This window comes from Trichosurus vulpecula, chromosome 5 (assembly GCF_011100635.1).
Source record: "Trichosurus vulpecula isolate mTriVul1 chromosome 5, mTriVul1.pri, whole genome shotgun sequence".
Lineage (NCBI taxonomy): Eukaryota > Metazoa > Chordata > Mammalia > Diprotodontia > Phalangeridae > Trichosurus > Trichosurus vulpecula.
The window spans coordinates 112,059,926-112,086,002 of NC_050577.1; the positions used below are offsets into that span (position 1 = coordinate 112,059,926).

The following is a 26,077-nucleotide window of genomic DNA, read 5'->3' on the forward strand; positions in this document are numbered from 1 at the left end:
CACTCAGGGGGGCGGAGATCAGCAAACCAGAGCTGTTTCTAGCTTGTCACACAATAACCCAGAAGCACATTCTACTTGGAAAGAGAGATAGCAATCGAAAAAAAGAAGAAAAAATAACTCTGTCTTCCTTTACCCCAGGCTATTTCCAACAAACATGTTGGCTTCAGGTCAAGATTCTCTGGGCCAGTATTTTTAAGATACCTCCCTCCAAGGATAAAATGATTCACCCTCGGTGGCATGTGGAAGATACAGACAAGGATCCCAAATGAGAAACTACCCTAGACTGAGTACAGAGCAGGAGAAGGAGACTGAACAGGTGTTGAGAAGAGGAATTGGTCCCTCTTCTTTGGTGCTAATTAGCTGAAAAACAAGATTAAAAGGACTTCTTTTTCCAAATTTTCACTGGTAGGAAATAGAGATATTAGAACAATAAACAATACGTTAATCTATTGATAAGTTTCTCAACTTCTTCCACAAAAGCCACCCAAAAATGCCAGATAAAATACCAGCAATTTTGAGATTTGACTCTATCTAAATCTGGACTAAAACAAAATATAGTAACACCTTCATTTCTATCATTATAAAAGAGGGAACTAAATACAAATGAATTTTTCAGATAACTAAAAGATTCCCTTCCACATGCCAAATCTTTTATATTGAACCCTTTTCTATAAAAAAAATCTTTCTAAAATGTGTTAAATAATTCCCTGCTTTCTTAAACAGAGTATACTGAAAATAACTTAAATTTTTCTCTATGGTTCATTATAGTTCATTATGATCATCAATTTTTTGTACTGTATTCTGTAATGTGATAATCCCCTCTGGGGGCTATGAGGAGTGCAAGGATATTTGCCCCTCCACAAAATGTTCCCAGGCTGCCACACTTTGCTAATTTTGTGTTTGGCTTTTAAATTGTTCTGTCTCCTCCCTGACTGTCAGGCTATCCATTTTTACTTTTTTCCTATGATATCCTTCCCTCCCTACCTGTTATTTCTAACTTGGTATGGGAAATCACATAACTCACTGGATCAGAAATGTGTGCTGGGTAAGTCAGTCAATTTTCTGAGTAGGGACCTCCTTCAAGGACTCTGTAAATAGCTGTTTCAATAGTAAAGAGATCCTTTTGGCTTACCTCCTAGTTCATTGCTATGTTCTAAAGGGTTGAAGTTGCTCCAAGACTGACCTCAAGAGAAGCAGGACTTTGAGGCCTTGAATTTGGTTATCTCAAGTGGGACCCTAAAGGACTGTGATTTGATAATGATAAAAGTCTGGCCTGGACTTCCATAAATCTTGGGATAAAATGAAGCTTTGTGTATCCAAGCCAAATAGCTTTTTTCAGAGAAATAGTAGTAGGCTGGCAGGAAAAAGGTACTCACCATCAAAAAATGCTACATATCTCTGCTCCAACCTCCACAGCTCTATCTTGCTCTGGCTCAGAAAAGCAATGTCAATATCTTTCTGTCTGTCTGACCCGCTGTCTCTCTGTGTCTCTGTCTGTCTGTCTCTGGCTCTCTATCTCTCTGTGTCTCTGCCTCTCTGATTCTCAATCTCTCAATCTCTCTCTCCCTCTCCCTCCCTCTCTCCCTCCCGCCGCCCTCTCTCTCTCCCTCTCTGTGTCCCTTGTTATGTACTACTGTTCCTTCTGTTTTTTTTTTCTAGAGAAAATGGAACATCTCACAAACTGAGATGCTTTCCTTCACTTTCCTTTTTCAATCTCTTTCCCTTGATTTTTTGGAGGGTAAGGGGGAAGATATCTGTGTTCATACCTCTCTATCTCTATGCCTCACTATTTATCTCAGCCAGCTCTCTCTGTTTTTGTCTCCCTGGGTCTGTCCTCTAAGTCTCTTTCCTAATTAATATAATATTCTTTTTTTCAGTGTGTTCTTGAGGGAATGCAGAACAGTTAATTGCTTCAAAATACCAAGATGCTCATGTTTTGGACTCCGCAGGGAAGCAATTAGGTGTCTGTCCCATAGCTTATAAGATAACTGCACTGTCTGCTCCTTTCCTAAGCAGCAGTGGCCCAAGCCCTGAGGAACTCTATCTAATGAACAGGTATCCAAGGAATGTTCAAGGCCTGCTCTCTGGGATTTCCTACTGCATTTACCCACAAAGCAGCAGAACATTTCCAAGAATCATTCTGATCATAACTCATGGTCAAACCAATCCATCATAGAGGCAAATACGTCAATTCCATTTCTTTCCATCTCATTCAACAAGCACTTATTAATCTCCTTGGTGCCAGACACAGTGCATGCTAGACTCCGAGGACAAAGACTTCTAAATAAGCTATTGATGAGGATACTATAGAGATAGATCTGACTGATTATTTCGACCCCAAATTATGGTGCAAATGTATTGGTATGACCTACCTATTCATTAACTGAAAATGTAAAATACATAATGTCCTTTCAGAGATTCTAAATTCTATATGGCAGCCAATGATTGAAGAAATATAGGGAGAAATGTTTAAAAAAAAAAGCTCTTCTTGAAAATAAGTAAGTTTTAGGCAATCAATTTTTAAGCATTGGATTTGTTTGGATATAAGCCAAATTTTTTTTGTTTAACTCAGAAAAAACCTCTGGAAGCCTCCCTTACTTCTACATACAAAATCAATATACACTCTTTTCCCCTACCAAAAACCAGAATCCAACAAATACAACAAAGCTAGTTGGCCCAGATAGCCTTAACCGTCTTAGCTCCTTGCTCTGAACATTATGGTCACAATAAATGATTATTGGGTTGTGCCCATTTGGAATTTGCCACATATAGCAACATTTTTGCCCTATTTCTACATAATTCTTTTAGATAATGTTTACTAGGAAATTCTGAGAGCTAAGATATGCTAGAAGTCATCCTTATGCCATTCTCTAGGCACTCAACCAGTTGGTCAATATGTGGATATAGGTTTCTCAAAACATATTAGATGTTGAGGAACCACAGTAATGTGTTCATTAACCTTCACTGCCATGCTCGCTCATCCATGATAGAGGAAAAAAGAATATGGAATTGGGGATTCATTGGATTGGATTTCCATGGATAAGGTAACCTAAAGTTAGCTTTCTTTAAAAAAACAAAGATTAAAGAATTCTGAAAGGATCTCTAATTCCCAATCCATTTGGATTTCCAATGTGCCTTACAAAATCATACTCTGGAAATGATTTGCTTCTTCTGAAAACGCATAGAGCCCCAAAAGAGAACTCGTGATCTTGCTGTGTCACTCGCCTTCCCATTTTTATTTAAATCATACATGATGTAATAAAGATGCTGTTCCATGTACTCCAGACTGATGAATCTCTCTGGTTTGTTTTATCAAGCTATTTTTCACTAAGGAATTTAAAGTGCTTCAAAAGCTCAATAACACATGCTGACTCCAGCAGCTGCTTTGAGATCTTGGCACATGGCAGCCAGAGACCCGAATATTTGTTATTTTATTACTCACTCTTCTCAATGTTGGCAGCCAAAATAGGTCATATACTTCATGGCCCCAGTTGAGTGTTAAAAGCCAGCATAGAAATAAGGCCAAAATGTCAGTCAGTCGATCAATAAATATTTATTAAATGAATAGTCAGTGCCAGGCACCATGTTTAGCTCTGGGGATATGAAGAAAGGTAAAAGAGAGATCCTGCTCTCAGGGAGCTCATAGTCTAATGGGGGATATAATACGTAAACAATTGTGTGTAAAAAAAGCTACACACTGGTTGAATTGGAAATGGTCCCCAGAGAAGGCCCGAGACCTGAGGGGGATCTGAACAGGCTTCCTGGAGAGGGTGGTATTTCAACTGGAACTCGAAGGAAGCCAGGAGGTAGAGATGAGTAGGGAGAAGATTCTAGGCATGGGGGACAGCCAAGGAAAATTCCTGGAGTCATGAGATAGAATGTTTTGTTTAAGGAAGAGCAAGGAGGTTAGCGTCCTTGGATCGTAGAGTACGCACTTGGAGGGGAATAATATGTAAGATGCCTGGGAAGGTAGAAAGGGGCCAGGAGAGCAGTAACTTTAAAAGCCAAACAGGATTTTCTATTTAATCCTAATAGGTAGCCCCTGGAGTTTATTGAGTAGGGGGCTGACATAGTTAGAGCTATGCTTTAGGAAGATGAGGTTGAAAGCTGGGCAGAGGATGGACTGGACTAGGGAGAGATTTGAGGTAGGAAGACCAACTGGCAGGACACTGCACTAGTCCATGATGAGGTCCTGTACCAGGGTGATGGCAGTGACAGAGGAGTGAAAGGGGCATGTACTGGAGCTGTTATGAAGGTAGAATCAACAGGCCTTGGCAATAGATAGGGAAGTTGAAAGAGAGTAAAGAGTTGAGGATTAAACTGAAGTTAAAGCTGGGTAACTTGGAGGATGCTGGTACCATTGACAGTAATAGAAAAGTTAGGAAAAGGGTAGGATTTGGGAGGAAGATATGAATTCAGTTTTGGACATGTTAAGTTTAAGATGTCTATAGGACATCAAGTTTGAGATGTCCAATAGAGATGCAAGGCTGGAGGTCAGTAGAGAGGTTAGAGTTGGACAAATAAATTTTGAGCATCATCAGCATAGAGATGATCAATGAATCCATGGGAGCTGACGAGAACACCAAGTTGAATAATACAGAAAGAGAATAGGACAGAGGGACCAAGACAGAGCCTTGTGGAATACCCATGGTTAGCTGGTATGGCTTGGATTAAGAGATTGAGGAGGGGTCAGAGAGGCAGAAGGAGAACCGAGAGAGAGTAATTTCCCGAAAATTTAGAAAGAGATTATCGATAAGAGGATGATTGACAACATCGAAGACTGCAGAGAGGTCAAGAAAGGTGAGGCTTGAGAAAAGACTATTAGATCTGGCAAAGAAGAGATCATTAGTAACTTTGGAGACAGAATTTTTGGTTAAATGATAAGAGCAAAAGTCAGATTGTAGAGAGTTAAGAAAGGATTGAAAAGAAGTGGAGGCACCTATTGTAGACAGCCTTCTCAAGGAGTTTAACCACAAAAGGGAGGAGAGATACGGGATGATAACTAGTAGGAAGGGATGGATCAAGTGAGGGATTTTTGAGAATGGAGAAAATGTGAGTGGACAGTACGGAAGCAATAGACAGGGAGAAATTGAATGAATATAAGCTAGAGAATGGGAACAACAAAGAGGGCACAATCTGTGATAGCAGACAGAGTGGAATGGATCACTTGTGCATGTAGAAGGGTTTGCCTTGGTAAGGAAAAGGGCCATTTCATGACATAAACAGAGGTATAGGAAGAGATAGTTGCAGAAGGCATCTGAGTGATAAGAGATGAGGAGGAGAGGAGAAGGAGCTCTTCACAAATGGCCTCAATTTTTTTTCAGTGGAATAAGAGAAATGTTGCCCAGGGCTCTGCCATGTAGGCTGGGCTAGCTTTTCCTAAGGCCCTACTCCATGAAGATTTGGCTGGTTCTTTTCATTTAGAGGTCTTAAAACTCTCCTTAAGGGTTTCTCCTTGATTGGTTAAGGTACCTGACTCAGATTGTTGACATGGACTCCTTGTCACCTGAAGAGAGAAGGCACAAGGCGATCTACCTCCTTTCTGAGGCTTTTTGACCTCAAACAGTAGGACCAACACCAATTAGCTTTGCTCAACTGAATCAATATGGAATTCCCACTGCAACAAAAGATCTAGATTGTGCTCTTATGGATCCTTCTTGCCCACAATGGGTCTCTAGAAGGAGAGGGTAGGGAGTGAGACAAAGGGGGACAAGATCAGTGCATGGCACATGTTTATTTACACTTGATGTCAGTGGAGTACCTTAGACTGCTGGAAACTGAGACAAACAGAGTCAAGTGACTTGCCCAGAGTCACACAGTTAACATCTGAGACCATATTTAAATGCAGGAAGAAGAGTCTTCCTGACTACAGAGCTGACTCTCTATCCACTGCATCCAATTTATATTATACCACCTATCATCTCAAACAGGGGTTCACTAATCACTACACGACCAGGCATGGGGTGACAATAAATGTGACCTCAGCTCAACTACATGATTTATTTCTTATTCATCCTTAGATGGCCTTAAGGGATTTCTCTAATCAGAACCAGCAAGACAAGAGATGTAGAAAGGTGGTAGTGTCTGCCTTTTCTGCAAAGGATTTAGAAATAGGACCAAGGGGAGAGAAGTTACTAGGAAATACAAACATAAATATAAAAGAAAATTCAACTTAATATGATACAAAAAAAATTAAGGGCTATGTTCTAGGCACTGTGTTGGGTTCCACAAATACTAAGAGAAAAAAAACTAAATAATCCCAGGCTTCAAAGGGCTTGTGTTCTACTAAGAGGGGGAGAAGGGAGACAGATACAACAAATTATAGTTAAGTAAACACAAAACAGACACAAAGTTAGAGAGAACACTAACAACTTGGGAAATCAGGAAACACCTTTAATAATCATAATCATAACAACAATAGCATTTATATAGTGCTTGAAGGTTTGTGAAGTCCCTTAAAAATATTATCTCATTTATCCTCACAGCAATCCTAGGAAGTAAATGCAATTATTATCCCCATTGGATAGACGAGAAAACTGAGGCAAATAGAGTAACTTGCCCAGGATCACACAGCTGGAAGACATTTGAGTTTGGATATGAGATGATCCTTGAAGGGAGCCAGGGATTCCAAGAGGCAAAAGGTAGAAGGAGGGAAAAGGACCTATATGTACAAAAATATTTATAGCAGCTCTTTTCTGGGGGTAAAGAATTAGAAATCGAAGGGATGCACATCAATTAACCAAGGTTAATTATTACATACCAAGGTCTGGTATGTAATAATGATAGAATACTATTGTACTGTAAGAAATAATGAGCAGGATGCTCTCAGAAAAACCTAGAAAGACTTACATGGGTTGACACAATGTGAAATGTACCGCGTACAAAGTAACTAACAGCAATGTTGTAAGATGATCAGCTGTGAATGACTTAGCTATTCTCACCAACACAACGATCCATAACAATTTGGAAGGACTTAGGATGCAAAGTGCTATTCATCCCCACAGAAAGAACTGATGATGTCTGAATACAGACTGAAGCATACTTTTGGGTTTTTTTTCCACTTTATTTTTCTTGAAGTTTTTTTGTCTATGTTTTCTTTCACAACATGACTACACATGTATAACCTATATCCAACTGCTTGCCTTCTCAATGGGGGGGCGGGGTGGAGAGGGAGGACGGGAGAGAATTTGGGACTCAAAGTTTTAAAAATAAATATTAAAAATTGTTTTTACATGTAACTTGGAAAAAATTAAATACTAAATAAGTACCAAAAAATGGAGAAGAGGAAGCACTCAAGGCACAGAGTCAAGAGATAGTGTGTCACGTACAGGGAATACCTTGGCTAGAACATAGTTTGTGAAGGGAGATAGGTTAGTGAAAATCAAGATGTTTTATTTTTCCCATACAAGATTCAAGAGCCTCTTGAAATCCATCTACAAATCCCAGATCTGCCAGCTGAAGTCTTGTAATGAATGAAGGATTGAATGAGTCCTATCTCAACACTCTTCAAATAATTCTTTTTTCCTCCTCTTCCACCCACCCAGACTACCTCTGCCCCATCCCTTTCCTGTCTTCAGCAGATCCTTACCTTGATTCCTCTGTCTTCAAGACTAGGTAAGAATTACCAGGAATATTCTCAGCCTCCTAACATATGGTCCCTCAACTGCTGACCACCCACTCTAGCCAATAAGCCATAAAACGAATGAAAACATTTACTTACTGTGTGCTTCCTCTGTACCAGGTACCATGGTAATTAATGTCTAGGGATATAAATACAAGCCAGCCAGCCAATCCTTGACCCACAAGGAGCTTACATTCTAATGAGGGAGATGCTAAGACATCAAGGCAAGCTAGAAAGTAGGAGGGGGAGTATATGTGGGGCAGCACATCATATGAACATGACCTGGAGTGTCATGGCGGCATGCTTATAGGCAAGATTAGGCAAAAGCTGCCCTCTCAGAGCCCAGACTCCCAAGGGCAGAATCCAGGATCATCTGGGAAGAGGACTAAGATAATAGCCTGAAGGGAGAGTAGTCAACATAGTTTTAGAAATATCTGGGAAAGGATCATAAAATTTAGAGCTGGGATGGAGCTTAAGAATTTATCTGGTCCAACTCTCTTACTTTACAAATGAGGAAACTGAGACCCTGAGGATGAAGCAGTTTACCCAGTCACACACAAGTAGTAAGCAGCAGGGCCAGGATTTGAACACAAGTCCACTGACTTGCCAGGGATTTTATAAAGGGGGATTCCTGCTGAATTAGTTTAGACTAGATGACCTCTGCCTTCATCCTTCTCTAGCTGACTCATCTCTACAGGACTTTCTCTGCCATTCCTGGACACCAACTACCTTTTCTCCTGATTACACAGGTACGCACACATTACACACATTACACACACACACACACACACACACACACACACACACACACTTTCTGTTCCCTTTCATGTGTTGTCTTCTCTCATTAGAATGTAAGCTCCATGGGGGGCAGAGAATGTCTTTCTGCTTCTATTTGTATTCCCAGTGGTAAGCACAGTGCCTGATACATAGTAAGAAACATAGCATTTACACACAGTAAATGCTTAATCAATGCTTGTTGACTGACTGACTGATTTCCAACTTGGAGACAGTGTAATCAATATCAACTACCTCTTCACTCCACTGCAGTATGGTTCCATCCAATTCTTGGGTCAGAAGAGATCTCCAAAGGCTAACCCGCTAAAACCTAATAGAGTCTACCATCCTTCACAAGAAGATTCTGAAAATCTCACTAATATCCTGATATAAATTTCTCTTACTGCAAGGTCAGCCCAACTCCTTTGATGGGATCTCAGTAGAGATATAGAGGAAATGGCCAACTGTCACCTATGGAACAACTACTCACTGACTTGGGGAAGGTTGGGATTTTCTGCATCACAACCCCAAATCTCAATTCCAAATGCTTTTACTGCCATAGACCATTTGTTCCCCCAGGTCCTAGGTAACACATGTCTCACTGTGCCTGGCCCTGGGCTCTTAACGCACCTTCCAAAGGACTTTGTTGCCCACAACTGGACTGAGGGGCATGTCATATCTCCCAGGGAAAGTTCTAAGCCCATGCATTCAAACCAGAAAACAGTGTTCACTTGGAAAAGTGGCATTAAGTAGAGGAGGAGGAGGATTGTTATTTCTGCCTTTGGAATGTTACAGAAAGGTATTAAAAATAAGCTTTGCCAGTTGCTGCTATTTTCCAAAGTCAGCAGACACAGGGACCTGCTGTGACCAATCAGGAGAAGCCTTGAGGAAGAAAAGTTAGGTCATTCTTTGAAATACCCTGATTGGCTTGGGGAGTTGGGGCAGGGCCACTATCTTCTTCCAGGCTTCCCATAGGTGGATTCAAAGTAAAGGAGGGTCCCCAAGAGCTTTTTATCTTTCTCCAGAAAGGAATGTCTTCAGGGATTTCTCTGGGAGGCCCTGGCTCAGGAAGTAGGGAAAAGGCAAATTATAATTAGGAAACCAATTTGAAGGGGAAGAATTTGAATCGAGCATGGTGGCAAGCCCTAGAAGAAAGAAAATCGGCCTTATCTGAAGTCATCATCTTGCTCCATCCAGCTCTGGCCTTCCTCATTTGTTTGGCTGCTTAAAGTGAAGGAGAGGATAGATTTCACAGAATCAGAGAGAGCAGAGGTAGCGGAGGGAGACTGGACTCTATGGAAACAGCCATCAAGGGAAGTGACCAAGAGAAATCATAGTGTACTCAGGCTTTGTTTACAAATAATACTAATACTAATAAGCTCCCCTGTGATTTTCCTAGAGTCAGACTTAGAATTATCAAATAATTTTAAAAAACAAAAAACGACTCCATGGAAGAAAACGGTTGCTAAAATGCTGGGACCAAGTTATAGGATTGCCCATGCTAACTCACCCAAGCCAAAACAAAGACGGAAATCACTATGTCCCAGTTTGTAATCCTTGGCCAATTACCTTTTCCTGCTCAGAAAACCCTGCTCATCAATCCCACCTAAAGTATTCAGGGCATAGAGGCCTTGCTACTATTTCTTGGTCTTTTTTAATTTTTTAATCAGAGTAAAGGCAGAGTCACCACTAAACTGTGCTGCGCCAAAAGGGGTGCCACCTAAAAAGGGAGACAAGAAATATTTAAGGCTTGGTAGGAGTGGTGCTGTTTGTTTCGTCTTATTTTTTTTTAACTGGGGAAGAGGGAGAAAGTCAGGGTTCTTGATAGGGGCAAAGAAAAGTTGAACAAAAGGAGGGGAGAAGGTAGGTCAACGAGAGGGCAAGGAGGAAGAGTGGACAATGGCCTTTCTGAAGGAATTGCTCAAAGCCAGGAATTTGCTGCTGGTCATCTTCATCCCACTTCTGCTGCTGCCTCTACCGATCCTACACCCCAATAGTGTGAGTATCTCGTTTGTTTCCTCCCTGCAATGTCTACATAAGCTACAACTGCATGGGGAATGGGAGAAGGGGTTACCATCTAACAGATGAAGGAAGAGTGAAGCCCTTGGATGCTTTTGTAGCAAATAAATGAGACCCAGTACTTGGACTCTTGACCATTCCTTTTAAGGAATGACTGATTTGCATTTAGGGGAGAATGCTAAAGAATTCCCCAACTTAAAATGGCCATTTTTACCAGCACAGCCCTGGCTGTGCTACCAGCAGTGAGGTCACAGAGACAGGTTAAAGAAAAGAAACAGTTTGAGATGAAGAGACTGAAAAAGCCATTCACTTCTATGAGACAGCATCTTTAGGGACAGGAAATGGAGACCCTTTACAATGATATTCATCTGCAAAATGAAAGAGCTGAGCTAAGATGAACTCATAGGCCCCTTCCAGGGCTAGATCCTGTAACTAATGATGAACCTGTATTTGTTGGGAATATCACATGGCTGTCATGTGGCATAGTGGAATGCATAGTGATCCCTAAGTCAGAGAACTCAGGTTCAAATCCCACCTCTGAAGCTTTACTACTTGTGTGACCTTGGGCAAGTCACTTACCTACTCCTACGGCTCAGTTACCTCATCTGCAAAACGAGGGGATTGGACTGGATGGCTTCTGAGGTTCCTTCCAGCTTTAGCTCCATGATCTGAGAAGTGCAAGGGCATAGACTAGAGCAGGAGTTTGTAACCACTTCTGTGTTATGGACCCTTTTGGCAGCCTATGGACTCATTCTCAAAATAACCAGGTTTTTAAAAATATATAATTAAAGGAAATATTAAGCTTCAGTTTGAAGTTAATGAAAATAAACAGGTATTTTTTTTTCTTATCCAAGTTCAAGGACCCCCTGAAATGTCTCCTTAGATCTCAGGTTAAGAACCATTGACTTGGCCTTCTAATGAATGGTGCTGATATAGTGAAATACTGTGGAAGAGTCAGCTTGGTATCAGGAAAAGCATACCAGATTGAAGCCAAAGACCCTGGATTCAAATCCCACACCAGCTACTTATTACTCTGGTAACCTTCAGCAAGTCATTGCATCTATCTAGGTTTCAATTTCTTGATTTTTAAAATGAGATATTTGGAATGAATTACTTAAAAATTCCCTCCCAGCTCTAAATCTTATAATCCTGTATCTTCCAATGACTATGTAAATGTCAAGATTCAGGTTTCAGGGACCAAACTCAGTTTCAGTGAAGTTTCTTGGGCCAGTAGGCCAGAGTTTAGGGATCCACTTCTATGGCACTTGGGTTACAGTGGGACCCAGAAAGCCAAAACTCCACTGGAATTCTTACTCTGGAGGACAGTGTGAGACAAAAATCGACTGTGGCTTTTTGCCCTGATTTTAGGCCCATGATTTGTCTGCTTCTTTTTGTTCTTTGTGGAGTTCCCCTCTGTGCTCTTGGAAGCAGAAACAAAATACGTGGACTAATGACACATTCAAAAACAAAGAAGATTCCTAAGTCCCTAGAGCATGACCTTGACTTTCAGCGGGGTTCATGGAAACAGATCAGTCGGCATCCTCTGAGCAGAGACTGTTTTGGCTCCTCACATTGAATTCCTCTCAGACTCACCACTTGCCTCTCCTTCACCCCTCCCTTTTCCTTCCCTCTTCAAACACAGTCCTTAGTCCTATAGTCCTCAGTAAGCTGTGACTCAATAAATTTCCATCAAACTGGTCTAACCCTTTGAGATACTGGATAAGAGAGAAGGATGGAAAAAAACCAAAAAGAAAAAAAAATCACCTTCCCTTAGCTATAATAACTTGGTCACTAAGATTAAGCTCAGAAAAAAAAAGTTAAATAGAGGAGATTAGGATGGTTCCTCTTGGAGACAAGCTGGCTTAAACCTTTCAATGAATACCCCCAGAGAGGCAGAGAGAAGCTGATTAGGGTCTGACTGAGATTGGCTAGCCAAGGATCGCTACTCGTACTTTTCGTACCTCCACCCTCCCCACGTCCACTTGCTGCCACCTGGTTTTCTACTTTAATAATAACTCCCACTTAAATAGCTCTTTAGGGTTGAAAAAAATGCTTTCTTCACAACAACCCTGTGAAACAGTGCAAATGCTATTAACTTGATTTTGCCAGTGAGGACACTGAAATTGTTAAGAGACCAAATGACTTGCCAAGCATGTGCCTGCACAGTTAGTGTCTGGGGTAGCACTTGAACCCCAAGGCTCCTGACTCCAAATCCAGTGCTCTGTCCCCAGATGCCTCTCTTTAATCCAAATGCATTTGGGGGGAAAGGGAGTAAAAAGGTGGAGATGGAGGAGAGGAATGGCATGGGAATCTGCCAAGATGAGATTAAACTGTCGTTCAGCCATGTCCAACTCTTTGTGATCCCTTTTGGGGTTTTCTTGGCAGAGATACTGGTGTGGGTTGCCATTTCCATCTCCAGTTTATTTTACAGATGAGGAATATTGAGGTAAACAGGGCTAAGTGACTTGCCCACGGTCATACAAGTAAATGTCTGCGGCCAAATTTGAACTCAGGGAGATGGTTCTAGGATGACTCCAGGTGCACCACTCCATCCACTGTGGCACCTAGCTGCCCTGAGGCCTTTGGGCCCTTTGCCAAGAAAACCCCAAATGGGGTCATAAAGAGTGGAACACAACTGAATCTACTGAACAAATGAAATTAAAGGGGACCTATTACTAATCTCCCTAATTTCACGTGTAGGAAGTCACTAGAACCTTCTCTCCAGAAGAAAATCATTCTCTTCTTCCAATACAACTTTATAGTTTCTAACATTTCTGTTCAAGAGAGCAGCCATCATGAGAAATGGTGTGGTCTAATGGAAGGGATGTTGGATGCTGTTCTGGTCCCAGCTTAGCAGTTGTGAGAATTCAAGCAACTCACTTAACTTCTCCATATTTCAATTTCCTCCAATGTAAAACAAAGATAATAACATTTTCACTGTTTATCTCATAGTATTGCAGTAAGGAACAAGTGAATATAAAGTCCATTGTAAACTATAAAGGGCTCTACAAATGTCAGCTATTAATATTATTAGTCAAAAGCACTCTATTAGTCAGCCTTCTTCATTCTTTAGCTTCAACTTGTGATGTCTAATTTTTCTGTGACTTATAGCGAGCTGAGAGGGAAGTCTTCCAGAAGCAAAATATGATATGTGGCAGATGGGGTGGGGGTAGATATAGCTATTTTGTCTGGGCAATTTTGTTGCCCTGAACATAATGCAAAAAATAAAATAGAATAAAAAACACGCTCAAATTTGCCATGCAATTTATAATTTAAAAATAATAGGGATAATTCCGTTAAATAGGAATGCAAATTAGCTATGATAGTGGCTCACAGATGGGTATTATTAACAATGCTCAGCGTCTGGTAATTTCTATTTCAATTAATTATTCCGGGGGAGAAGAGAGAAAAAGAGATTAATGACCTCCTCTAAATTTCAGCGCCCTAAGGTAAGACATCAGTTGCTCAGCCCTTGTTATATTTCTGGAGGAGGCAGATCATATGCACACTAAAGGCAAGAAGACAGAGAGGCTTTGACATTGGGCATTCAAGTTCACTAGGACAATCAAAAGCAGGGAAAGAAAAAGGCAAAGGAAAAAGATGGGAGAAGAGAAGGGCTAGAGGGAGGGAAAACAGAAGAGAAATGAAAGAGAAGAGGATGATGAAGCAAGGTGGGGAAAGAATCCCTAGGGAACCTTTGTTTTGTCTGGTTTTCAGATTATTTGTGAGTTTAGCCCTCTGCTTCCCAGACTCTAGCTTCTCCTCTCTTTTTTCTTCTTTGGCTTTTTAAAAAGTGTTCATGTTTTTAAAATCTATATTACTTCTGAGAGATGTTGTTCTTTAGAGCCGTAATTCTTCCTTCAACCTGGACTGAATCTCAGGAGAATAAAGATAGCATTAGTATTTGATTGCTTGATCTGCCTACGTCTCCAGGGCACTGACATTGATACTGAGCCCGGCCATGGTGGTCTTAAGGGCGGCACATAGGGCTGTTACCAGAGACCTTCTCTTTATCTCTGACTCACAAGTACACAACAAGTAGGAACCCAGAACCTAGATAATGTGCCACCCAATTTCAAAGCAGCTCAATTTGTTGGCAAAATAAAGGGGGTTCTTCTGAAATTGTGTTTGGGTTAAATTGAGTTTAACTTTACAATGCTCAGGTAATGTATTTTTTTAAAGTTAATTTATTTATTTTTAGTTTTCAACATTTACTTCCATAAGTTTTAAATAATGCGTTTATTTTGGGGAAGTTTCAGCATAAGAACAACAACAACTCCTTTAGAATGATGTGACAGAAGGAGTCCCATTATATGCCAGGCACCATGCCAAGCACTGGGGATACAAAAAAAGGCAAAAGACAACCCCTGCCTACAAGGAGCTCACAATCTGATGGGGATAATGAGATCTGCCCTGTCTAAATAAAATAACTTTTTTTAAAAAATGAAATCTTGGATTTCATTGTCATAGGGAACTCCCAATGGGTAAATTTCCTCTGCCCATGCTGCTAAGCACTAACTGTGCCCCTTAGTGGGGCACTGAGAAAGGAGATAACTTAGCCAAGGTCACACAGTCAGTATGTGGGATTTGAACTCAGATCATCTTGACTCTGAGGTTGGCCAGCTATCCACTGTGATGCCCCCCAACTCTCCAAAGAATTGTTATGAAGTTCAAATAAGGGAACAGAATGTGAAATGGTTTTGTAAATTGAAAATCAAGCCTTATTACTATTTCAATTTGATGGTTATGAACATATATGTATATCCAGTCGACATGTACTATATTCAGAAGACCGTATAAACTTCTTAGAATATACATGTCAATCATAATAATCAATCAAAAAGCACTGACTAAGCACTTACTATATACTAGGTACTGTGCCATGCTCTAGTGCTTAGTACATAGTAAGTGCTTAATACACGAGCAGCTAGGTGGTCCAGTGCATAGAGTGCTAGGCCTACAGTCAGGAAGACTCATCTCCTTGAGTTCAAACATGGCCTCAGATACTTACTAGCTGTGTGAACCTGGGCAAGTCACTTAAACCTATTTGCCTCAGTTTCTTCATCTGTAAAATAAACTGAAGAGGAAATGTCAAACCACTCCAATGTCTTTGCCAAGAAAACCCAAATGGGGTCATAAAGAGTCAGACACAACTCAACAACAAAAAAGATTTTCTCTGGGTCTATGTGGAGGGTTGAATTTTGTTTGGTTTTTGCTTTAAAGAAAGAGAAAAAGATGAAACAGAATGTTGGTCTTTAGGGTCTTTGGGGCAACAAAGATTACCTCCATTAGCAAGAAGAGTCTTACTGGAATGATATTGTTTCCTAGGCAGAAGCACAGAATTTGGGAGTTGAAAAGGCCACTCTAGTCCACTCCATACACCAAAGGAATTTCCACTCTACCATACCCAACAGCTTGAACACCCCCAAGGCAGAGGGCGCCATTGACTCCTGAGGCAGCTCCATTCCACTTGTGTGCAGCTGTAATTAACAGGAAGTTTTTACTGACATTGAGACTAAATTCACCCCTTAACAACTTCAGCACATTTGTTCCTGGGTCCCAGTCCAATTGCTCTTCCACTTGACACTCATGGATTTCATTCATTCAGATAGCATTCACATGTATGGTAAGGTGGCAAGACTTTTGGCTTGGGAGCCAAGGGGTTAAGGTTCAAATCCCAGTTCTACCACCTGTGTAGCCTTAGCCAGTCTGGCCTCTGTTTCCTTGCCTTAAAAATAAAGGGGCTGAACCTATATCAAATGGCTTATAGTCTTAGGGAGTGGGGAGGGGAGGAAAGGAGAGAGACAATTTGGAATTCAAAATTTTATTTAAAAAAAAATGAATGTTAAAAATTATCTTTACATGAAATTGGAAAAAATAAAATATTCCTTTAGAAAAAAGAAAAAAAAGAGAGATCTTCATTGAACCTTTCTGATACCTTCCAACTCTAACTTTATAATGCTATGAACTTTCTGGCTTATAATAAACCTTTTTTCCTGACCTGGTCTAGCTAAGCCTCTCAACAGTTTCAGGAGAAAGGTAGAAGAAAGAAGGAGCTGCCCTGGTTTTGTTTGATGAGACACACAAAGAGTGAGTGAGTGACCTAGCCAGAGGAAAAACCCAGATAAAATGTCAGGCCGTCCAAACTCTTGGGCTATGCATACACACACAAACCAAATCTGATGATTTTTGACAGAACTGACTGGTCTCTTCAATGTAAAATATTTAATTTAAAATTTAATTTAATTTTTTTTAAATTTTAAAACTTAGCTCAATCAAATAATTAGCAGTGATCACCCAAACATCCATAAGAAGTGGTATGTTTGTGAACATAGCCTCGGGTCCCTTCCACATTCATAACCTCAGCCAGTCTCCGTGTCTGGCTCTCGGGCCACCTACTGTCTCAGAGTTCCTATAACTGCTTTTCTACCTGAGCTCCCGGGGCACTTATGTGCTGCATTACTTTACATTCTACTCCTGGATCTCAGAATCATGGGATCTCAAGAGTGGAAAGGGATCTCTGAGGCCATCTAATTCCACCTATGCCTGAACAGAATCTTCTTCATAGCCAACAAGTGGCCATTCAGCCTTTGCTTGAAGACTTCCTATGAAAAGGAACCTATTCCCTTTCGGCATAGCTCTTGTTATTAGGAAGTATTTCCAAATGTCAAGAATAAATTTTGCTTCTAAATAATTTCCTAGGTCTGCGCTCTGAGATCAAGTAGATGTGCTGGTATCCTCCAAGATGCCAACTTAGCAGAGGGCATTAAAGCATGATGCCAATTTTCATAACATACAAAGACGAACAATACATAAGATCATAGATGGGATGTCTGCTGGAAGCAGGGGCATTCATAGCCTCCTCCCACCAAAGTGTGGACTGAGGGTAAATGCCCCTGACAGAAAGATCCACCCCACCAACTACCAGGTCCAAGTCTTCTGCTGACTTTGTCTGTTGCTTTGACAGCTTTCTATAGTGGATCCCAATACCAATTTTCAAACCTGATGGGTCCATGTGCCCAACCCACTGTGTGCCCTCTAGGTGGATCTTGGTTTCTAGGGGAGGGTTGGGAAGGGAGCAGTGAGTGATGTTTGCTACAATTAATCCCCCCATTTCCTCTTCTGCAGGAGGCTGCATGTGCCTATGTCCTGATTGTGACAGCTGTATACTGGGTGTCAGAAGCCGTCCCACTTGGAGCTGCGGCCCTCGTGCCTGCCTTTCTCTACCCTCTTTTTGGAGTCCTCCGATCCAGCGAGGTTAGACCACATTTCACCCTGTTAAATATTCCAGGTAGAGGGAGAGATCCACAATATTTCACAAATAAAACATACCCAACTACCACTCGAGTAAGGGATCTCTTTACACTCTGGGGAAAAAAGAATCCACAGCTTTATTCAAGCATTTATCAAGCATTTATTATTTAATAATATACATATTTACTATGTATAGTGTATGAATGAATAGAAGTGCTCTCATGGACCTTACAGTCTAGTAAACCTTTGCACATACCATCCCTTACACTTGAGGTGTTCTGCCTTTCTCTTCTTTAATGATCTCCACCTGTTCAAAAAGGCTGCCTTTCCTGAATGACCACACCCAAATCCAATTACCACTTTATTCTATAACCCTTCAGCACCAGGGTACTTTCTTTATACTACATGGCTTTGTGCTTAATGATGTGTTGCTATTGATTTTTTTAATCTTTCTTCATGTGTCTGTCTCACCCCATTATAGTGTAGCCATCTCAGAAATGTGCTCTGTCCTTAATGTTTCTCTGAAGTACTAAGAACACAAGAATTGAGCTGTGAATGCTCAGTGATCACTTGACTTAAAGATGTTTCCCAGAATGCTCACAATAGCCTTGCAAATGATCCTACCATACATATATCACGGTTCCTTCCTCTTCAATCTTAGGTCACTAGATGGATCTTTCTTAGACTCATTCAACCTCGAATCATTGGCTTTTCACTCAATATCCTTAAATTGCCGCGCTTTTCTCTTTTTGAGGCATTTTCCACCTTCTTCGACATAAGTTGTCTAAGTTGCATAAATTTAAGACTCGATATCTATGTTTAAATGTCAACCTAAGCCTACAGAAAGGAAAATGGAGTCAGATTCCAGAAGCAAAGGGAATGACAGTTTGCATTCAAAGAATCCTGGAATCACACAGAATCTCAGAAATAGAAGAGACCCCGGAGATCATCCACTCCGACCCTTACCTGACCAAGATTCCACTCTGGAATCAGTGACAAAAGGCCATTTGGCTTTTCTAAAGACCTCCAGTGAGACCCAACCCCCTACCTCCCATTTCACTTTTTGATTATTCTAACTATTGAGAAGGCTTTGCTTATGTCAAACATCCGAAAGTCTGAAACTTTGCAGCTTCAACCCTTTCTTTCTAATTCTGCCTTTTGGGGCAGAGCAGAACAAGTCACTTCTCACTATTTTACACCAACAATCCTTAAAGTACTTGAAGATAACTATCATCCCCTTCTCCCAAACTTTCCAGGGTAAATACTTCCAATTGCTTCAGTCTATTCTTACAAGGTGTGATCTCCAGGTTCTTCATTATCCTAGTTCACAAATACCCTGGCACCTTTAATGTTTCCTGGATTTAAAACTTTGTAAGAGAAAGGGTAAGTGTCTTCTAAAGGAGTAGTGTCAAATTCAGAAAGAAACAGGGCCACTAAAAATATATAGAATCACTGAAGGCCACATCATAAGTGAGGAATCTATCTATGTTTTATTGAAGTTTTACTTATATGGTTAAATATGAACCAATTATATTTCAGTCTGGTTCAGGCTGCACTCAGGAGTATTTGGACCGTGTTTGACAATTCTGTTCTAGAGGGCCTAAGAAAAAATTTGCTACTGAACTTCATTCTTCCATTCCATTCTTTTAATTAAAAACTGCTAACTTAGAGGTGGGATTTTTAAAAATAAGCCAGCATTTAATTAAATAGGATAAAATTTTTTATTCCACTATAAACAGGACAGAGGCCAGACACATGTCCTGGGCTTAGGGGAGAGATGTAGCTCTAGGGCTGTGAGGAAGTGGAATCTTCCTGGAAAAAGAAGCTAAGTGAGGTTCCGAATGCTGCAAGGGGGTTGCCAAGCAACATTTCAACAAAGGACCAATGATCGTGAAGAGTCAGGAAGGTCAACCCAATAAGATGCAGGCAGAGCCTGTGGTGGCATCATTGTAAAGCAAGTGGAGAGATAGACATGTTGCTCTTCAAAGGTAGAAGAGGAGAGCTATCTGGAGGAAGTATAAAGGCTTCTCCTCTCCTTAGAAATGCTAAGGATGGAGTGGGAAGAGAGCAGGAATCACAAGATAACCAGCAACTGGTAGACTGGTTAACTTGGCTTTCACTTTGTTGGTTAATGCACAATGCCAGTGAGACCAAGGACATAGGTTTAGCCTTTGTATAAATAAGCTTGTTAACTTCACATGGTAAAACCAGTTCTACAACCATAATGTTCTTGAACTCTGTCCTCCTAATGCTGAAAATATGACTTTGGAGAAAGCCTCTGCTCCAGTCAAACCAGCCCACATGCTATCTCAGTAGCGGTCTTTGTCTTTACCAACACAATTCACTCCACCATCTCAATATGGTCTTTACCAACTCTATTCAACTTCACCAACTCAACTTGGTTTTTACCAATTCGATTCAACTCTGCAAATATTTACTACATACCAGGCAGTCTGGTGGGTGCTAGGTATACAAAGATAAAAGGAAAAAACAGTTCCTGCCCTCTACTTGTTATCTACATTCCCACCTCTATACCTTTACACATGCTACTACCACCCCTGTTCAGAATGCCTGCTTCCCAAGCCTATCAAAATCCATATCCTCCAAGGCCTGACCCCAATCCCACCTCCTTGGCAAAGAGTACCCTGTTCACTCCAACCAGAAATGATCTTTCCTTCTTCTGAAATCATCTATAATCCTTCTACCTATACCACTATAATGTGCCATATATTATAAATATTTGTGTACATGCCTTTATCTCCCCAGCTTGATGGTAAATGCATGAAAGGCAAGAGCCTACTCTTATAACTTTGTATCCCCCTTGGGACCAGCTTTACCTATAACAGAAATTCATTATATATTTCTCAATGTATTGCTCCATTCCATCGTCTGAGAAAAACACACAAAATAGATAGTAGATAGAACATGTGTGTGACAAGATGGAATTATAAGAACTGTTAAAACAACAAATGTCAATAGTTTATGTGAAAAATACCTAAAGGTTCTAGCTGTTCACTAAAAGCTCAACATATCAACCAAAAAAGCTAACTTGTTCCTAGAATACATTACAGGAAATTTAGTGCCCATAAGAGCATAGAGAGAGACACCACAGAGTAGTAGCTCAAAGATTAGCCTCAGAGCAAAGCTTCTTAATCTGGGGTGGACGGACTCCCAGGAAAACTATGGATGGCTTTCAAGGGGTCCGTGAATTTGGGTGGGAAAAAATGACTTCTTTATTTTCACTAACTTCTAACTGAAATTTAGGATTTCCTTACATTTTTTTTTTTACCAACTTTACTTTGGCAAAGGATCCACAGGCTTCACCAGACTGCCAAAGGCAATGGGTAAAAAGGGCCTGGTTTCCAGTCCCAACTCTAACACAAAATGGTTGTATGACCTTAGCAAACAACAACTTCCCTGCGCCCCAGACAATACTCTAAGACTCTAAGTTACAACACAGTTGCCTTTTGGATCTCCTTACACAAGAGAAGAAGTAAGTCTGTATAATAAAAGCAACCAGGACAAGAGAGGCAGTAGTCCCATTGTACTCTACAAGTATTAGGCCACTTCTAAAGTAATGTCTTCCTTTTCAGGTGCCACATTTTTATAGAGACATTTATTAACTGGAGCATGACCAAAGGAAGGCAATGAGAATGGTCAAGGGGTCTCACAGTGATGTTGTATGGGGATTGGCTGAAGGAACTGGGAATGTTCAGTCTAGGAAAAGAATTTTTAAAAGATGACTTTGGGAGAGGGTGTAGAAAGCAAGGGACATGATGGCTGCCTTCAGATTTGCACGACTATCATTTGGAAGAGAGATTAGATTTACTCTACGCAGTTCCAAGGGTGCAGAATAAGGCTAATGACATAAAGTTCACAAGAAGGTGTATTTTGACTGAACTTGTTAATAGTTAATATTATCTCAAAAAAGATTCCTTTATGGGTTGACAGGTTATAGCAGATAACTGCTAAAATCTCTTCCAGTTTTTAAGGGTCTATGATTTTATCATTTTGAGTTTCCATACAGATATATAGATATATATGTATATGTATATGTATATATGAGTGTATGTATGTATATGATCACATCAATGTGAGAATTCTTTCCAAAGAAGCAGATTGTATTCATGCTGGCCCTTACTGTATGATTCTAATCCAAGGGCGGGGAACCTGCGGCCTGGAGGCCACATGTGGCCTTCTAGGTCCTTGGGTGCTGCCTTTTGACTGAGTCCAAGTTTTACAGAACAAATCCTTTTATTAAGGGGATTTGTTCTGTTAAGTTGGGGTTCAGTCAAAAGGCCACACTTGAGGACCTAGAGGGCCACATGGGGCCTCGAGGCTGCAGGTTCCCCACCCCTGCAGTCTAATCCATGTCCTCCCACAAGTTGGAATGGGGCCTTCCTCACCTTCTTTTAATATCGTAAAGACACCAGTGCAGTCCAGGGACTAGTCGGGTACTTTTGCTCTTGCCATTTGACTAGTCCATCTTTTCTGCCCATACACTTCCTTCATCCCATACTTATCTATAATTCCCCTTCATAAGTCTTTGTTTATTGCAGTCTGCACGCACCCACGACATGCCTCTCTACTGTCTTCTCATTTTCCATTCATTAGAGGGGGTTCTATGTATTCATAGTCATACAACACCACCAGGAGAGTATCGGTATTAAAAAGATGGGCCCTTGTTTCACAGAAGAGCTCTAGGTCATTATGGAAATTTTTAGTCTCCCAGCCTTCTCTCCTGCTACTTAATTCTAAGCCCAAATAACAAAAACAACGAAGTTTGTGTAGCTTACTATGTGCCAGGCACTGTGCTAAATGCTTTACAATTAGAATTCGATTTGATCCTCACAACAATCCTGGGGGGTAGGTGGTGTTATCCCCGTTTAACATGTAATAATGATAACTAACATGTATACGGTGCTTGCTATGTGCTAGGTCCTGTGCTAAGCACCTTACAATTATCATTTCATTTGAACCTCTCTACAACCTCAGGAGGTAGGGTCTATTATTATACTCATTTTACATATGAAGAAACTGAGGCAAAGAAAGGTTAAGTGACTTGCCCAAGGTCACACCGCTAAGAAGTGTCTAAGACCAGGATAATATTATCCATTATTATATTGCATTATCATACATAGCACTCACTATGCTGGGTTTGCGCTCTCATTTTTCCATATCCCTCACCCTCGGGCCATCAGCTGTAAATTCTCACTGCAGCCACTAAGTAAAAGATCTCTTTCTGGTTTATTGCTTTTTAATCTGTCATGGCGTAGGAAACTAGATAATTGAGGCTATTGCAAACTGTGATTTAATTAGGAGAAAGTTGTCCATGAATGACAGCCTAATGGCCTTTACTAGGGAGAAAAGTGCCGGGCATTAATGCTCGAGCTTTGACAGCTATTTTTGGTATTGAGAAGTGTCAGGAACGACCTCTTCTAAGCATCCTAGCGATCCCTACCTGGTACTCCTCAACTCACTGTACCATTCCCGGGGGCCTTTTCCTACAAGCCTGAAGGTAACCTTCAGCTAGCGATAAATACGCTTGTTAAAGCAAGAGGGAAATATCCAAAACTAGTTCTGAGATAGCCAGATGGCGCAAGCATCAAGGTCCTGTAAATTCTGCTGACATGCACCTTCCTCTCGACTTAGAATGTCCATCCTCATCTAACTCTGAGCTATTTGGGGAACCAGTTTCTACCTGGCCACCTGGCCTCCACTTTCTGTATACCCTGACCTTGTTCTTACTACTCCATACTCACCTAACTAAACACAACCACTGTTAACAGTCCATCACTTAGAGACGGCCCCCAACCTTCCACCTAGTATGACAACCTAACTTAGACCCAAACCTTAGACCCCAATCAGGAGGAAATATTGACTCTAGAGGAAAAGGCAACATAGTTACAGCTGATGACTCCCCTAAGAAACTCCCAGCAAAGATTTTAGAGGGTTCCAGATAAAGCAATGACCAATAAGGAAGATGGACTTGATCTATGACTTTATTAATTCAGGGGAATCCTGAATGAAGTAACTCCCTCCATACAGGAGGGCTGGCATCTTGTAGTCTTAAAGAGTTGTCTAAAGCAAAGGGAAGTTAAATGTTTTGCCCAAAGTCAATATGTTTTAGGAGTGAGACTTAAACCCAGATCTGCCTGGCTTTAAAGTAGGATCTCTATCCTCTATATTATGTTGCTTCTCAATCATCATAAAACTAAAACAAAAAAACCAAAAAACCACCAATAAATTCCTCCATCCATTCAAGGACTATACAAAAAGGAGGCCTAAAGCCAGCAAGGTCTCATAAATAAGGGTACACGTGAGGTATCAGAATTTGAAGTCAAGAAGATCTGAGTTCAAAATCTACCTCACACATTTTACTAGTTGTTTGACCCGGAGCAAGTCACTTAAGGAAACTAGACTCATTGGCCTCAGAGGTCCCTTCCAGCTCCAGATCTATGCTCCCATGATCCTATGCTGTATTCTCAAGAACAACTGGCCTAAGAAACAGGACAAGGAAGGAAAATTTAAGAATCATCAGACTCCCGTCACACATGACCAAATTCAAAACCTGAGTGCCATATAGCGGGACTCTGGGCAAGTAAAGTAACCTCACTGTGACTCAGTTTCCTTATCTGTAAAATGAGGAGAGATGGCCTCCAAAGTCTAAGACTTATGGTCCTATGATCCTAAGAAATCAGAAAAGAAAATTGATCAGACCTACTAGAACGAGACAGCCAGTGAAAAGAAAGAATTCATTGGTCACCTTCTGAAGGACACCATTTAGACCATCATGCCTTTCATAGCTTTCAATCTGAGCTTGAGTCTCTGAGGGGGGAATATAATTGCTATGGACACAAATGAGCCACCTGTAGCTCCTCCCCTAGTTAGTACCTAGCCCCACCCCACCTCTCCCCGACTGCTCTGGCTTTTCTACTGCTAGAGCAATTCAATGGAGACTCAAAGAAATTATAGTCATTTATTAATCAGCGCTTCCTGATATTCTAAACCTACCACTAACCGTGTCCCTCAGAAAGCAGCCAAGTCACGGTATCCCTTTTTAGGCCTTTAATATCCACATCGTCTTTCCTAAATAGAGGGGTCCAAATCCAGAGAATGTGGAGCCTAGCTAGAGAAGGTAGACCAGATGCCCCCAAACCTAACAGGATATTTGAAGATGGGGGACTCAAACCAAGAAACAGAAATGGTGCTCTAGCACATGCAATAGAGGAAACATTCAGAAGCATGGAATCTGTTGATTCTGCCACTAGTGCTTCCCCTTCTTACAAGGACTCAATCCAAAACCTGAAGGATGAATTTGCTCAAACAACCACCAACTCCCCAACCCCGAACAGTCTCAGGGATTCCATCGGCCTCTTTACAAACAGCCCAAGAGCAAGTGCATTAGAATTAGGAAGATCACATATACACACCTGACCCCCATCAGCTGTCAGGGAACTACACCATTCACTAAGGAGCCCATGCCAATAAGAGAGACACACAATTGGATTTCAGGGGTAGAGAACTGAACTGCTGTACCCTCATCCTACATGGGTACTGCAGAAAGCCCAAGTACCACTCGTCTCAGTGCCTGGTAAAACCGGCCTCCTCTCAGGGAAATGTTCCATCCTGAGCACGCAAGGGCAGCAGAGGGCAAGCTCAGCTCCTATCACACTATTAGCTTCCTAAATGAAAACCGCTTCTCATCCTCATCATCAACACAGAGATCTGATGACAGGATCATAAATATAGAATCTAGAAGAAACCTTAGAGTCCAACTCCCTCATTTTACAGATAAGGAAAACTGAGGTCTGGGGAGCTTAACTGAGTCCACAGAGGTAGAAAGCAAGTAAGAGTAAGTAAGAGGAAGGGCAGCTTAGGTGGTGCAGCGGATGGAGCGCTGGCCCTGGAGTCAGGAGGGCCTGAGTTCAAATCTAACCTCAGACACTTATTAGCTGTGTGACTCTGGGCAAGTCACTTAACTTTATTTGCCTCAGTTCCTCATCTGTAAAATGAGCTGGAGAAGGAAAGGGCAAACCACTCCAGTATCTTTGCCAAGAAAACCCCAGAGTCAGACACAGCTGAAATGATTCAACAACAAAAAAAAAAGTAAGAGGTAGGATGTGAACGCTGGTCCTTACTCCAGACACCGTGCTCTTTACACGGCACCATGCCCCTTCCTATGGGCAGATAGAGTGGCACCAACATATCCCCAATTCAATGACTAGATATTAATAGCTGGCATTCATATAACACTTTAAGATGTGCAAAACATTTTACCTATATTATCTTATTTGATCTTCACAGAAACCATGCGATGTAAGCACTATCATTATGATGCCCATTTTACAGATGAGGAAATTGAGGCTGAGAGCAGTCAAGTGATCTATCTAGGGTCAGACAGCTAAA

General features: G+C 41.1%; 1 protein-coding gene across 1 annotated transcript in view; it reads left to right on the plus strand.

Moving 5' to 3' along the window:
• The first annotated feature begins 10,294 nt into the window (after positions 1-10,294).
• SLC13A4 (solute carrier family 13 member 4) overlaps positions 10,295-26,077 on the plus strand; it is a 52,364-nt gene continuing 36,581 nt past the window's right edge. Inside the window, exons 1-2 of the mRNA XM_036760875.1 lie at positions 10,295-10,393; positions 17,543-17,671. Coding sequence (XP_036616770.1) covers positions 10,295-10,393; positions 17,543-17,671 — 228 coding nt within the window. The remainder of the gene's footprint in view (positions 10,394-17,542; positions 17,672-26,077) is intronic.